This window comes from Bufo gargarizans, chromosome 4 (assembly GCF_014858855.1).
Source record: "Bufo gargarizans isolate SCDJY-AF-19 chromosome 4, ASM1485885v1, whole genome shotgun sequence".
Lineage (NCBI taxonomy): Eukaryota > Metazoa > Chordata > Amphibia > Anura > Bufonidae > Bufo > Bufo gargarizans.
In genome coordinates, this window is record NC_058083.1 from 424514032 (window position 1) to 424530751 (window position 16720).

Genomic DNA, 16720 nt, shown 5'->3' on the forward strand with positions numbered 1-16720 from the left:
ATGACACACTGTGGCTCAATTTTCAAACGGATCCGTCCCCCATTGACTTTCAATGTAAAGTCTGGACGGATCCGTCTGAGGCTACTTTCACACTGTTTTAACAATATAATGCAGACGGATCCGCTCTGAACGGAGCCACCGTCTGCATTATGAACACAAGTGTGAAAGTAAAGGGACTCCTGACTTTACATTGAAAGTCAATGGGGACGGATCCGTTTGCAATTGCACCATATTGTGTCAACTTCAAACGGATCCGTCCCCATTGACTTGCATTGTAATTCAGGACGGATCCGTTTGGCTCCGCACGGCCAGGCGGACGCCAAAACGACTTTTTTTTCATGTCCGTGGATCCTCCAAAAATCAAGGAAGACCCACGGACGAAAAAACGGTCACGGATCACGGACCCACGGACCCCGTTTTTGCGGACCGTGAAAAAAAACTGTCGTGTGCATGAGGCCTAAAAAAGTAAAACAGTATATATGATTCAGACCTAGACCCTGTCTGCTGTAGCCGAAGGGCTACGCAAAACCAAGCCAACAACACACAAGGAAATTATATCCAACCTTAGTTTCCAAACTCCTTTTCTTAAACTCCTTGTTTTTTTAACTCCACTTAATAAGAAGCCCACTTAGTAGAGCAAGCCCCAGGAAGAGCAGGCTCTACAGAGTTTTAGTGGGTCAATTTATAGCACCTGGTTGCCCAGGGCACTGGGCAACCAGGGTGATATTAACTTCCTGTTTATGGCACATTAGTATATGTGAGGGGGGGGGACTTTTCAAGATGGGTGGTGACCATGGTGGCCATTTTGAAGTTGGCCATTTTGAATCTAACTTTTGTTTTTTCAATAGGAAGAGGGTCATGTGACACATCAAACTTATTGGGAATTTCACAAGAAAAACAATGGTGTGCTTGGTTTTAACGTTACTTTATTCTTTCATGAATTATTTACAAGTTTCTGACCACTTATAAAATGTGTTCAATGTGCTGCCCATTGTGTTGGATTGTCAATACAACCCTCTTCTCCCACTCTTCACACACTGATGATGTGTTTCCCTCTTTATGCACTGAAGCTGGCACGTTCCCTGAGTTTTTCCAGCAAGATGGTGCACCACCACATTATGGGTGTCAGGTCCGAGCATTCCTAGATGAACAGTTAACTGGAAAGTGGATTGGTCGTCGTGGGCCAGTTGAATGGCCCCCAAGGTCTCCCGATTTGACCCCCTTAGACTTTTATCTTTGGGTTCATCTGAAGGCAATTGTCTGTGCTGTGAAGATACGAGATGTACAGCACCTGAAACTACGGATACTGGAAGCCTGTGCTAGAATTTCTCCTGCGGTGTTGCTGTCAGTGTGTGAAGAATGGGAGAAGAGGGTTGCATTGACAATCCAACACAATGGGCAGCACATTGAACACATTTTATAAGTGGTCAGAAACTTGTAAATAACTCATGAAAGAATAAAGTTATGTTAAAACCAAGCACACCATTGTTTTTCTCGTGAAATTCCCAATAAGTTTTATGTGTCACATGACCCTCTTCCTATTGAAAAAACAAAAGTTGGATTCAAAATGGCCGACTTCAAAATGGCCGCCATGGTCACTACCCATCTTGAAAAGTTCCCTCCTCACATATACTAATGTGCCACAAACAGGAAGTTAATATCACCAACCATTTCCATTTTATTAAGGTGTATCCATATACATGGCCCACCCTGTACATTTTTATACCATACCTTGCCCGCTTGCTGGCCAGGTACTGGTGGAATCTTACCCTCCCTTTGAAAAGTAATAGGGATTTGTCTATGCAAACATTTTGTTCTGGGGTGTACACTCTGAAAACTTTGCGTTGAAATGGTCAAGGACGTGCCATATTTTGAACAGACGTTCAAATACGGGGTCATTCTGGGTTGGGCACTGTGCATTATCGTTGTAATGCAAAAACTTTTGTTTGGAATCTATTACGGGCCATGGTATTACTGTTATTTGGAGTGTGGTACAAGACATCCGTACTCCAATACTGATTAATGTGTTTTTTTTTGTTTTGGTTTTTTTACAACGCCCATATGCAACACGAGCGCCCAAAAGGTCATAATCTCTAATGCATTTACTGGGGTCAAATCTTGGGGTCTAGCTTATGGCATTGTGGGTTTCTGGAAAATTAAATTGCTGGGTGTATAAATTTGTTTGGGTTGCCATTAGAGTTGAGCGGACACCTGGAAGTTCGGGTTTGGCCGAACTTCGCTAAAAAAAGGTTGAGTTTGGGACCTGAACTTGCCCCCGAACCCCATTGAAGTCAATGGGGACCTGAACTTTGGAGCACTAAAATGGCTCTAAAAAAGTCATGGAAAGAGCTAGAGGGCTGTAAAAGGCAGCAACAAGTGGTTAAGAGCATGGCAAGTGCTCTGCAAACAAATGTGGATAGAGAAATGACATAAAATAGGTAAAAATCTAAAATAAAAATCTTGATCGAGGAGGTCCATATGGAGAAGGAGGTTGAGGAGGCGGTGTAGGTGGAAGCGGCGGTGGAGGAGGAGGAGGAGGAAGTAGCCAACACTGATTTTTTTTTATTTATTTTTTGTAAATTGGGTAGACCCCAAAACATTGGGAAATATAAAAAATAAAACAAAGAGAAAGTGGGCTGGAGTACAACAATTGCTGGGTAAGGCTGGGATACAGTGTGTGTACATATATATATATATATATATATATATATATATATACAGGTCCTTTAAAAAAAATTAGCATATTGTGATAAAGTTCATTCTTTTCTGTAATGTACTGATAAACATTAGACTTTCATATATTTTAGATTCATTACACACCAACTGAAGTAGTTCAAGCCTTTTATTGTTTTAATATTGATGATTTTGGCATACAGCTCATGAAAACCCAAATTTCCTATCTCAAAAAATTAGCATATTTCATCCGACCAATAAAAGAAAAGTGTTTTTAATACAAAAAAAGTCAACCTTTAAATAATTATGTTCAGTTATGCACTCAATACTTGGTCGGGAATCCTTTTGCAGAAATAACTGCTTCAATGCGGCGTGGCATGGAGGCAATCAGCCTGTGGCACTGCTGAGGTGTTATGGAGGCCCAGGATGCTTCGATAGCGGCCTTAAGCTCATCCAGAGTGTTGGGTCTTGCGTCTCTCAACTTTCTCTTCCCAATATCCCACAGATTCTCTATGGGGTTCAGGTCAGGAGAGTTGGCAGGCCAATTGAGCACAGTAATACCATGGTCAGTAAACCATTTACCAGTGGTTTTGGCACTGTGAGCAGGTGCCAGGTCGTGCTGAAAAATGAAATCTTCATCTCCATAAAGCTTTTCAGCAGATGGAAGCATGAAGTGCTCCAAAATCTCCGGATAGCTAGCTGCATTGACCCTGCCCTTGATAAAACACAGTGGACCAACACCATCACTGACTGTGGGTACTTGACACTGGACTTCAGGCATTTTGGCATTTCCCTCTCCCCAGTCTTCCTCCAGACTCTGGCACCTTGATTTCCGAATGACATGCAAAATTTGCTTTCATCTGAAAAAAGTACTTTGGACCACTGAGCAACAGTCCAGTGCTGCTTCTCTGTAGCCCAGGTCAGGCGCTTCTGCCGCTGTTTCTGGTTCAAAAGTGGCTTGACCTGGGGAATGCGGCACCTGTAGCCCATTTCCTGCACACGCCTGTACACGGTGGCTCTGGATGTTTCTACTCCAGACTCAGTCCACTGCTTCCGCAGGTCCCCCAAGGTCTGGAATCGGTCCTTCTCCACAATCTTCCTCAGGGTCCGGTCACCTATTCTCGTTGTGCAGCGTTTTCTGCCACACTTTTTCCTTCCCACAGACTTCCCACTGAGGTGCCTTGATACAGCACTCTGGGAACAGCCTATTCGTCCAGAAATTTCTTTCTGTGTCTTACCCTCTTCCTTGACCCTGGGTTCACACCTGAGCGTTTTACAGCGCGTTCAAACGCGCTGTAAAACGCTTAAGACATGAAAACCAATGCTTCCCTATGGGAAGGGTTCACACCTGGGCGTTTTACAGCGCGTACGAACGCGCTGTAAAACGCCCGACGCTCAAACAAGTACTTGAGCTTCTTTGGGGCGTTTTGACGCGCGTTTGTGGCCATAGGACACTGCAGTCAATGACACAAACGCGCGTCAAACGCGCGTTTACTATTACAAAAAACGCGCATAAAAACGCGCGTAAAACGCGCGTTTGAGGAACGCTCAGGTGTGAACCCAGGGTGAGGGTGTCAATGATGGCCTTCTGGACAGCAGTCAGGTCGGCAGTCTTACCCATGATTGCGGTTTTGAGTAATGAACCAGGCTGGGAGTTTTTAAAAGCCTCAGGAATCTTTTGCAGGTGTTTAGAGTTAATTAGTTGATTCAGATGATTAGGTTAATAGCTCGTTTAGAGAACCTTTTCATGATATGCTAATTTTTTGAGATAGGAATTTGGGGTTTTCATGAGCTGTATGCCAAAATCATCAATATTAAAACAATAAAAGGCTTGAACTACTTCAGTTGGTGTGTAATGAATCTAAAATATATGAAAGTCTAATGTTTATCAGTACATTACAGAAAATAATGAACTTTATCACAATATGCTAATTTTTCGAGAAGGACCTATATATAGATATATATAGATATATATATATATATATATACACACACACATATTTTATATCTTGTTTTCACACCCTGTGATACCCATGATGTTTTATTTTTTATTGTTTGTCTATTTTTATTTTTTTTACACTTAGGGAACTTGAACAAGCAATCATTAGATTGCTTCTCTCATAGACCTCAATGCATTAACATGATGTTTATGAGGATTATGCTATGTTCATACAGAGCCCTGCCACAGGGTCTTCATAGCAACCTCTGTGCAGCAGCCTCAGATCTTTCAGGAGGGCTGAGGCTGCCGCACGCACCATTAGACTCCACCAGTCTCCGCTAGGTGGAGCCATTGCAGACCGAGGAGCGCGCGCCCCTGTTTTTTTTTTGTTTGTTTTTTATCTCCCAGATGCCATGGTTAAAGGTGACCATGGCATCTGAGGGGTTAAATATATGCAATCGATGTTATAGTCAATGCATACATGAGCCCCTTGCTGTTTAACTTGGGTGTTTGTTAATATTTTTCAATTATTTTGCTTTTTTCCCCTTTTAAAGGCATTGCAATATGGAGTTTCGTTTGCAACACACACTGATGTTCATGTCTGTTCTTTTGGTTATGCACATGTGCTATATGGATGATTCATTGGGTTTGAGGTAAGATAACATTCCTATCGAATTTTACATGACAAGGAATATTAACTGCATATGTATAATTTATTGCTTGTGACTGACTTCTTTTGAGAGTATGTATTACCTTGTATTGCATATTTGCATGTAATGTATCTTGCAGGAAGTTCTTGATGGCATGCTCACATGGCAGATATTCCACACAGATTTTGAAACCTACAGTGAGGAACAGAAGTATTTGAACACCCTGCGATTTTGCAAGTTTTCCCACTTAGAAATCATGGAGGGGTCTGAAATTCACATTGTAGATGCATTCCCTCTCTGAGAGACAGAATAAAAAAAAAATATTCAGGAAATCACATTGTATGATTTTTTTTTTAAGAATTTATTTGTCTTGCACTGCTGAACATAAGTATTTGAACACCTGAGAAAATCAGTGTTAATATTTGGTACAGAAGCCTTTGTTTGCAATTAGAGTAGTTCTTGACCAGGTTTGCAAACACTGCAACAGGGATTTTGGCCCACTCCTCCACATAGATCTACTCTAGATCTGTCAGGTTTTGGGGCTATCGCTGAGCGACACAGAGTTTCAGCTCCCTCCAAAGATGTTCTATTGGATTTAGGTCTGGAGACTGGCTAAGTCACTCCAGAACCTTGATATGCTTCTTATGGAGCCACTCCTTGTTTATCCTGGCTGTGTGCTTCGGGCCATTGTCATGTTGGAAGACCCAGCCATGACCCATCTTCAATGCTCCGACTGAGGGAAGGAGGTTGTTGCTCAAATAACATCTCACAATAAATGGCCCCATTCATGCTGTCCTTAATACAATGCAGAAAAGCACCCCCAAAGCATGATGTTACCACCCCCATGCTTCACAGTAGGGATGGTGTTCTTTGGATGCAACTCATCCTTCTTTTTCCTCCAAACAAGACGTGTGAAGTTTAGACCAAAAAGTTCTACTTTGATCTCATCTGACCACATACCTTGTTCCATGCCTCCTCTGGATCATCCAGATGGTCATTGGCAAACTTCAGACAGGTCTGGACATGTGATGACCTTCCTTGCAATGCATGATTTGAAACCATGACGGCGTAGTGTTCTACCGACAGTGACCTTTGAAAATGTGGTCCCAGCTCTCTTCATGTCATTGACCAGCTCCTCCCTTGTGGTTCTGGGTTGATTTTAAACCTTTCTTATCATCAGTGATACCCCACGAGGTGAGATCTTGCATGGAGCCCCAGTCCGAGGGAGACTGACCGTCATCTTTAGCCTCTTCGATTTTCTAACAATTGCTCCAACAGTTGATCTATTTTTACCAAGCTGCTTGGTAATTGCCCTGTAGCCCTTTCCATACTTGTGGAGGTCCACAATTTTGTCTCTGGTGTCTTTTGACAGCTTTTTGGTCTTGCCCATGGTAGTAGTTTGCGGCTGACTGACTATAGGGTGAGTTGTCTTTAAAGAGGTGCTACTAAGTTAGATTAATAAGTGGGGAAAAGGTGGACTTTTTAAAAGCACAGTAACAGGTCTTTGAGAGACAGAATTCTTGTTGTTTCTTAGGTGTTTAAATACTTATGTTCTGCAGTGCAGTTAAATTTTTAAAAAAATCATACAATGTGATTTCCTGAATATTTGTTATTTTTATTCTGTCTCGCAGAGTGGCAATGCACTTACAATGTGAATTTCAAGTGGGAGAACTTGCAACACACAGCCACAGTTCCGTGTGCATTCCGCATCACGGATGCGGACCCATTCACTTCAATGGGTCTGCAAATCTGGAATCGCAGAACGGCCGCACGGGACGGGACCCCTCGGAAGCACTACGGAGTGCTTCCGTGGGGTTACGTCCCGTACCTCCGTTCCGCAAAAAGATAGGACATGTCCTATCTTTTAGCGGAACGGGTGGATCGCAGACCTATTAAAGTTAATGGGTCCGCGATCCGATGCTGCTGACCTACGGCCGGCGATCGTGCATTAGTAAATAGCGGGCCGCAGCACGGGTCACACACGTTCGTGTGAACTCGGCCTTAAGCTGGCTGAAATTAGCAATGTGCTAATGTCAGCTGAACTATATTAGTGCCATCTCACTGCCTGCCAACCAAATTGAGAAGAAGAAACTTTAATAATATGCTAATCAGCCTCTAGGAGCAGGGGGAGCCTTGCCCCTGTTCTTAGAGCCTCAGTTTTCCCACCTCTGGCCCTGCCCTGCTACACTAGATTGACAGGGCCAGGCAGCGTTGGTCTCCTACCTCCGGCCTTGTCTCCAGTGTAAATCTCGCGCCGTCCTGTTCAGTATACGGCGCAGTGGGTGAAGGGCGCTCGTCGGCTGCCGGCTTCCTCACTGCACCCGCTCCGAATACTGAAGGGTGCGAGATCGCCCCAGCGCACAGGGTCGGCAGGAGGAGGTGAACGCTGCCTAGCTTATTGTTTACTCTCCTCAAAGATGGATCCCCCAATACATTTTTGTGCTTCACCAGGTGCTGGAAAAGGGAAATAAGGATAAAGTTGTCTAAAAACTGTGCCTTTATCAGTGTTTCCTGGGAATTGTTTTGTTCTTAGCCATGAAAGACATCATGTGAGTTGCTAGAATATCTTCTTATGCACTGTTCCAATTGCTGTATGCAGTTGTGACAATTTGGTCAGCATTTGCAATGTTTATGTATTTTAAAGTGTTTGCATGGGTTTCTTCCGGGTACTCCACTTTCCTCCCACACTCCAAAGACATGCTGATAGGGAACTTAGATTGTGATCCCCATTGGGGACAGCTTGATCCTAATGTTTGTAAAGCGCTGTGGAATATAGTAGCGCTATTTAATTGCAAAAAATAAATAAATTGTCGGGTGGTAATAATTCAATTAAGAATTATTAATTATGGTCATAAAAATAATTAACCATAAAAAATAAAATATATTAAATTTGTCATAAATTCTTAAAATCGTGACCTGGTGAATTGTAGAAATACCTAATTGATACAATTCACATCTGAGTCCGACTATTTCCTCAGATAAATAAGTTCTTTTTGACGTTAGATGACGTTAATGATAAAACTGTAGTTCTACATTATACAATAATACACAGGTATAAAAATATGCAGATTTATTGGTTTATAAGATTATAAACATATATAAGTAAATGATAAAGGTACAGATCCTGCCGTCTAAATGGGAGGGGGGGAGGAAATCGGCCGTACTATAAATGGGTTAGAGTAAGGCGCGTCGCTGCTGGGTTCTGATGGGGGGATAATTGCCGAAAACCCTGATAGATAGAACAAGCTATTAAGAGAACAGAATTGAACCCGCGCTGACTAGGTGTCAAACTCCAACACCGCGGTGCATAAATAGTATCGGCACACGTGAGTTGGAGATACGTACTATCTGAAATTGTCATATGATGTAAAAGTCCCAATGTATCAGTGTCTCCTAGAAAAATGTGGAAGGTAAGATCCAATAAGTGAGGAGCTGATATAAAAAGCCAGCAGTTACTTACTGGTGAACGTGCTTGTTGGTAGATATATTCATACTGCTGGGTTAATTCCGTTTCATAAAGTATTTCTTCTGCGGTTTGTTGGATTCTTTCAGTATCTCTGCTGGCGGTGTCTTCTGCGTTTCTCTCGTGGCACGCGCGTAGCCCCGGCCGGTAACTCACGCGCGCTCTCGAAAGCAATGTTTGGAAGTTGTCCTGGAAAACTAACGTGTGACGTCGCACCTAAAGCTACGGAAGCTTCTCTGGTCCACAATACCTCTGACGCGTTTCGGAATAATCGTATTCCTTCCTCAGGGATAGCTATGGAGCCCGCGTCACTGGTTTATAAGCTTCTAGGTTTCCATGGGAACAGTCATTGGTTTATAAGGCCGTGCTAAAGCAGAGAGAAATACTGTAATGTTTGAAAGGGAGGGGTTGCCCGTAAGTACTCACTCCGACATGGTTTCTTTATAGATTCATTATTATTTGTTCCCTATTGGCAGTCTATCATATATTAGGTTGTCACTACTAAGTATTGGTTATATCTTATTTTTATTTATTATACTTTATTTTTTGTTATTTGTTGTTTGTATGTTGTTATTTATTGTTTTTGATTTGATTTTACCTCCATTTTGATGGTTATGTTTCTGTCCCTTTTCATCTTAGAGGCCCATTGTACACTAAATTGCAGTTTGCCGGAATTTGTAGATTATAGGAAAGCAAACAATTCTATTTCTTGGTTAAGGCCAATTGGAGCCAAAGTGTTTAAGTTATAGATCCATTCGCTCTCTTTGCGAGATATCACTTTGATAAAATCGCCTCCTCTGGGGTCCTGCCTAATTTGTTCTACTCCTCCAAAAAAAAGAGCCTTCAAATTTGCCCTTATGCTTGTCACTATGGTGGCATGACAGTGGGTGGCCTACAAATTTTTTATTGATGTTTTTTATATGCTCCCATATCCTGATTTTAAGTTCACGCTTTGTCCTTCCTATGTAGAGCTTCCCACATGGACATCTTATATGGTAGATGACCCCCTTCGAGTGGCAAGTTAAATGGTTTTTAATTTTATATGTATTATTATCAGTGGCGATTTCTTTAAGGATTTCTTTTTGTGTTGAGGCTAAACAAGCCTTACACGTTCTGCATGGAAAAAATCTTGAGAAAGGCTCGATTGTGAGCTGAAACGTTGCAATTATTTTTCACATGGGTGAATAAAGATTTCTACTTTTTTCAAGTCTTGGAGTGCTGTCCGATTCTCTACATATATAAGAAGGTGAAAAGCTCATTCCTTTGGACATAGCACCTGAGCCAACAGACTGGTGCCGCCAAATCTCTTTTTCTGTTTTATATATATATATATATATATATATATATATATATATATATATATATATATATATATATATATATATATATATGCAATTATTTTATGCTTTGCTAGATTATGAGTCTAGATTCTTCTGCAGGTAGACTGAAGCCTCACAATATCCTAAGACTACATCTCAATATGGAGATGATCGATTCATTAATTAATTTATTTATTTGCCAATCTAGATGGTATAATTTAGGGCTGCAACGATTAATCGATGTAATCGATTATATTCGATAACTGGATTCGTTGTCGACGAATCCAGTTATCGAATAATCGCCGATTTGTTGCTATGCGGGCGGGCGGTCGCTGCATCTTTATTTTACCTTTTCACAATGACGCTCCCGCTCCTGTAACAGCCAGGCAGAGCGGACGGCGGCGTAACGTCACTCACTCACGTGACACGCCTGCTCCGCCTCCTTCATTCATGAAGTGGGCGGAGCAGGCGCGTCACGTGATTGAGTGACGTTACGCCGCCGTCCGCTCTGCCTGGCTGTTACAGGAGCGGGAGCGTCATTGTAAAAAGGTAAAATAAAGATGCAAGCATCAGGGCCGGGGCTGTTAGGGGGAAGGGGGAGGGGGGATCTGTCTATGGCACTGCTATGGGAAGGGGGGGTCTGTGTATAGCACTGCTATGGGGAGCGGGGAGGATCTGTCTATGGCACTGCTATGAGGAGGGGGGGTCTGTGTATGGCACTGCTATGGGAAGGGGGATCTGTGCACTGTTATGAGGAAAGGGATCTGTGCACTGTTATGCCCATAACAGTGCACATATCCCCCTCTCCATAACTACGCCGTCCACAGATCCCCCTCTCCATAACTACGCCGTCCACAGATCCCCCTCTCCATAACTACGCCGTCCACAGATCCCCCTCTCCATAACTACGCCGTCCACAGATCCCCCTCTCCATAACTACGCCGTCCACAGATCCCCCTCTCCATAACTACGCCGTCCACAGATCCCCCTCTCCATAACTACGCCGTCCACAGATCCCCCTCTCCATAACTACGCCGTCCACAGATCCCCCCATAATAGTGTCGTCCACAGATCCCCCATAATAGTGTCGTCCACAGATCCCCCATAATAGTGTCGTCCACAGATCCCCCATAGTGTCGTCCACAGATCCCCCATAGTGTCGTCCACAGATCCCCCATAAGTGTCGTCCACAGATCCCCCATAAGTGTCGTCCACAGATCCCCCATATAGTGTCGTCCACAGATCCCCCATAGTGTCGTCCACAGATCCCCCATAAGTGTCGTCCACAGATCCCCCATATAGTGTCGTCCACAGATCCCCCATAAGTGTCGTCCACAGATCCCCCATAAGTGTCGTCCACAGATCCCCCATAGTGTCGTCCACAGATCCCCCATATAGTGTCCACAGATCCCCCATAAGTGTCGTCCACAGATCCCCCATAAGTGTCGTCCACAGATCCCCCATAAGTGTCGTCCACAGATCCCCCATAAGTGTCGTCCACAGATCCCCCATAAGTGTCGTCCACAGATCCCCCATAAGTGTCGTCCACAGATCCCCCATAAGTGTCGTCCACAGATCCCCCATAAGTGTCGTCCACAGATCCCCCATAAGTGTCGTCCACAGATCCCCCATAAGTGTCGTCCACAGATCCCCCATAAGTGTCGTCCACAGATCCCCCATAAGTGTCGTCCACAGATCCCCCATAAGTGTCGTCCACAGATCCCCCATAAGTGTCGTCCACAGATCCCCCATAAGTGTCGTCCACAGATCCCCCATAAGTGTCGTCCACAGATCCCCCATAAGTGTCGTCCACAGATCCCCCATAAGTGTCGTCCACAGATCCCCCATAAGTGTCGTCCACAGATCCCCCATAAGTGTCGTCCACAGATCCCCCATAAGTGTCGTCCACAGATCCCCCATAAGTGTCGTCCACAGATCCCCCATAAGTGTCGTCCACAGATCCCCCATAAGTGTCGTCCACAGATCCCCCATAAGTGTCGTCCACAGATCCCCCATAAGTGTCGTCCACAGATCCCCCATAAGTGTCGTCCACAGATCCCCCATAAGTGTCGTCCACAGATCCCCCATAAGTGTCGTCCACAGATCCCCCATAAGTGTCGTCCACAGATCCCCCATAAGTGTCGTCCACAGATCCCCCATAAGTGTCGTCCACAGATCCCCCATAAGTGTCGTCCACAGATCCCCCATAAGTGTCGTCCACAGATCCCCCATAAGTGTCCAGATCCCCCAGAGTGTCCACAGATCCCCCATAAGTGTCGTCCACAGATCCCCCATAAGTGTCGTCCACAGATCCCCCATAAGTGTCGTCCACAGATCCCCCATAAGTGTCGTCCACAGATCCCCCATAAGTGTCGTCCACAGATCCCCCATAAGTGTCGTCCACAGATCCCCCATAAGTGTCGTCCACAGATCCCCCATAAGTGTCGTCCACAGATCCCCCATAAGTGTCGTCCACAGATCCCCCATAAGTGTCGTCCACAGATCCCCCATAAGTGTCGTCCACAGATCCCCCATAAGTGTCGTCCACAGATCCCCCATAAGTGTCGTCCACAGATCCCCCATAAGTGTCGTCCACAGATCCCCCATAAGTGTCGTCCACAGATCCCCCATAAGTGTCGTCCACAGATCCCCCATAAGTGTCGTCCACAGATCCCCCATAAGTGTCGTCCACAGATCCCCCATAAGTGTCGTCCACAGATCCCCCATAAGTGTCGTCCACAGATCCCCCATAAGTGTCGTCCACAGATCCCCCATAAGTGTCGTCCACAGATCCCCCATAAGTGTCGTCCACAGATCCCCCATAAGTGTCGTCCACAGATCCCCCATAAGTGTCGTCCACAGATCCCCCATAAGTGTCGTCCACAGATCCCCCATAAGTGTCGTCCACAGATCCCCCATAAGTGTCGTCCACAGATCCCCCATAAGTGTCGTCCACAGATCCCCCATAAGTGTCGTCCACAGATCCCCCATAAGTGTCGTCCACAGATCCCCCATAAGTGTCGTCCACAGATCCCCCATAAGTGTCGTCCACAGATCCCCCATAAGTGTCGTCCACAGATCCCCCATAAGTGTCGTCCACAGATCCCCCATAAGTGTCGTCCACAGATCCCCCATAAGTGTCGTCCACAGATCCCCCATAAGTGTCGTCCACAGATCCCCCATAAGTGTCGTCCACAGATCCCCCATAAGTGTCGTCCACAGATCCCCCATAAGTGTCGTCCACAGATCCCCCATAAGTGTCGTCCACAGATCCCCCATAAGTGTCGTCCACAGATCCCCCATAAGTGTCGTCCACAGATCCCCCATAAGTGTCGTCCACAGATCCCCCATAAGTGTCGTCCACAGATCCCCCATAAGTGTCGTCCACAGATCCCCCATAAGTGTCGTCCACAGATCCCCCATAAGTGTCGTCCACAGATCCCCCATAAGTGTCGTCCACAGATCCCCCATAAGTGTCGTCCACAGATCCCCCATAAGTGTCGTCCACAGATCCCCCATAATAGTGTCGTCCACAGATCCCCCATAATAGTGTCGTCCACAGATCCCCCATAAGTGTCGTCCACAGATCCCCCATAATAGTGTCGTCCACAGATCCCCCATAATAGTGTCGTCCACAATTTGTTTTAATATGGCCTTTGAACATAATTTTTCAAGTAAGATCATATAAACCTCTCTGTTTTGTAATTTTGTCGTTTTTCCCGATTAATCGTAGAAATTAATCGGCAACTAATCGATTATTCAAATAATCGTTAGCTGCAGCCCTAGTATAATTTCACCCACACTATCAAATTAGTCTTAATAAAATGAAATATCATTTTCTGTGTCTCTTACCAAGTCCTAGTACAAATCTCACTTCTGCTCCTAGGAAAGCTGGGTGGTCCATCATAGCGCATCTCAATATGGCTTTCATCTTGATAGACCCCTCTAAAGAGCTTAACTTCTCTTTCTTCTCTTTCTCCTCTCCTCTTTCTTGTGTGTCCTCGTCTTCCCCTGTGTATGGTTTATGATCACAAACTTATCAGTTAGACACACTTTCCTAGTTTGGAACTTTCCAATCATAGTCGGGTGGGCGTGACCATTAATAAAAAATGTGACATCATAACCTTACCCAGAATGCACTTTTGCTACTGTTGTAATGTCACCTACTCATACCTAGGTGGCACTGCTGTATAAGCTATTTGCATCATAGTATAAAGGGTTAACTTATGGAAGTCTGAATAAAACGTATTATATACATTTTGACCTTTTAGAAGCTTTAATTCAAAGCTATAGGAATTAATTCTGACACTTGTAGCAATTAGAGACTCTAGGCATCTCTCTGAATGTTTCTCACACTGTTGATTTGTGCATCATAAATGACTTCAATGGCCTTGTTTTCTCACAGAGATAGTACCCCCTGTCATACCAAAGAGGTGAATAATTGTTACAAAACACACATCTTCACAGACACTCTTTTAGAGACAAAGATTCTCCTAATGAGAAAATAAAATAAAATTATATATATATATATATATATATATATATATATATATATATATATATATATATATATATATGATACATGTTGTCTTCATAACATATAACAGTATAATATAACATATATTATATGTTCTACTGATTGTCTCATGCTAAGGACTAGACTAAGGCTCATTAAATGAATATTATATATTTTGCTTCATTAATAAATTCCTAATTGTATAGGTAATTATCACCAGCTGCATAGAGCTTATCTTTATCTCCCGTCATAAATTTAAAAGTAGACAAGGAGAGGCCTCTTCTCAGACTGGTACATTCATGAGAAGAATAACACTAAAGAGTGGAACCTTTGTGCGACCTTACTTTGGCTTACTCAAGACATACAAAATTGTAACTATAGTCGAGCATGGCTCTTTAAGGCAATGAACATTCATCTTGACTAGAATGAATTGGATATCAATGTATTTACCTATGAAAAGGCACAACAAAATGAGTTTTCAGGATTTTTATATTGCTGGCCTATCGTTAGAATTCGCAATCAATTTCTTACACCCTCTTCATCAGTTGTTTTCAAGTAGCTCTGACAGTAGAACTACAAAGCTCCATCCACTTGAGTGGGAGCATGGCTGCAGTAACTAGCATTTTCTACACAGTAGACAATGCTATACAGATCTGGCCCCTATTTATATCACTGTAGCTGCTTGGAAACAACTGATTGATGGGAGTGTGCAGTTTCGGACCTCCGCTGATCAGATATTGCTGGCCTGTTCTGAAGATTGGCCTTCAATCGAAAAATCCTGGAAAACCGGAATTCATAGTTTTTCCACCATGTCATGCAGCATCCCCATCCAGTCCATTACAGTTGACAGCGCCATGCTCTCTCCAGTCTTACAGGTCCACTGCTTGTAGGATAACTTTTGATTCTGCCCTGTCCTTCAAGCCACACGTCCAAACCTGTACCACCACCTGCCCCTTTCAACCTAAAATATCTCATATTTGCTCATTCCTCACTCGTGAGTCAACTAAAGTGCTAGTGCATGCCCTCGTCAACCCCTCACCTGGACTACTGCAACATACTTCTCTGTGGCCTCCCATCTAGCACTCTTGAACCCCTCCAATCTATCCTCAAATCTGCTGCCCAGTTAATCCACGTCTTTCCTTGTTAGGCTACTTTCACACTAGCGGCACGGATCTCCGGCAGGGTGTTCCGTCGGGTGAACAGCCTGTTGGATCTGTCCTGCCGCTAGTGACTAAAAACTGCTGATCCGTCCCCATTGACTATAATGGGAGTGGGACGGAGTTCCGGTTGAGGCACGGCAGCGCACGGCGAGAGGCTGCCGGAATAAAACTACGACATGTCCAACATTTATTCCGGCAGCCTCTGGCCGTGCGCTGCCGTGCCTCCGCCCCATTATAGTCAGTGGGGACAGAACGGCAGTCCAGGGGCACATGATCACCAGCGGCAGGACGGATCCTACAGGCTGTTCACCCGACGGCCTGCCGGAGGTCCGTGCTGCTAGTGTGAAAGTAGCCTTACTCATCTGGCTCTCTCCTCTGCCATTCCTTTTACTGACTTCCCATTGTCCAGCAAATTCAGTTCAAAATACTAGCAACTATATTTAAGGCTGTCCACAACCTGACGCCTCTTTACATCTCTGACCTGCTTTCCAGATAAAACCCCACAGGTAATCTTCGACCTCCGTCTTTTTTTCTCGTCCGTTTCTCACATAATCGTCAATTCCTGGTAGCCAGATTTCCTTTTCCTTTTACAATTCAGTGGGTTGGGGCCTGCAATGTTTATTACAGTGTGTGATAAGGTAGATTTAGACAAGCAGATAATCACCGACACAACGACTACTGACCGAATGTTCTAGCAGACAAGTAGCATTTAAATGAAAGGATTATCGTGTAAAATGTTATATATATATATATATATATATATATATATATAAATCCGGAAAAACGAGAGGCACTCCAATGATGAAGAAATAGTGAACCTTTATTCACCCAGGTGCAACGTTTCGGCTCTGCTCTTGAGCCTTTTTCAAGCATCATGCTTGAAAAAGGCTCAAGAGCAGAGCCGAAACGTTGCACCTGGGTGAATAAAGGTTCACTATTTCTTCATCATTGGAGTGCCTCTCGTTTTTCCGGATTTACTAATTGGGGTAAGAAGCCTATT

The 16720-nt window shown here is 44.1% G+C and overlaps 1 protein-coding gene across 2 annotated transcripts in view; it reads left to right on the plus strand.

The window, feature by feature from the left end:
- RNASET2 (ribonuclease T2) overlaps positions 1–16720 on the plus strand; it is a 167812-nt gene that overhangs the window by 35079 nt on the left and 116013 nt on the right. For both annotated transcript variants that reach the window (XM_044290262.1, XM_044290263.1), the window contains exon 2: positions 5167–5265. In XM_044290262.1, coding sequence (XP_044146197.1) covers positions 5177–5265 — 89 coding nt within the window. In that variant the 5' untranslated portion in view covers positions 5167–5176. The remainder of the gene's footprint in view (positions 1–5166; positions 5266–16720) is intronic.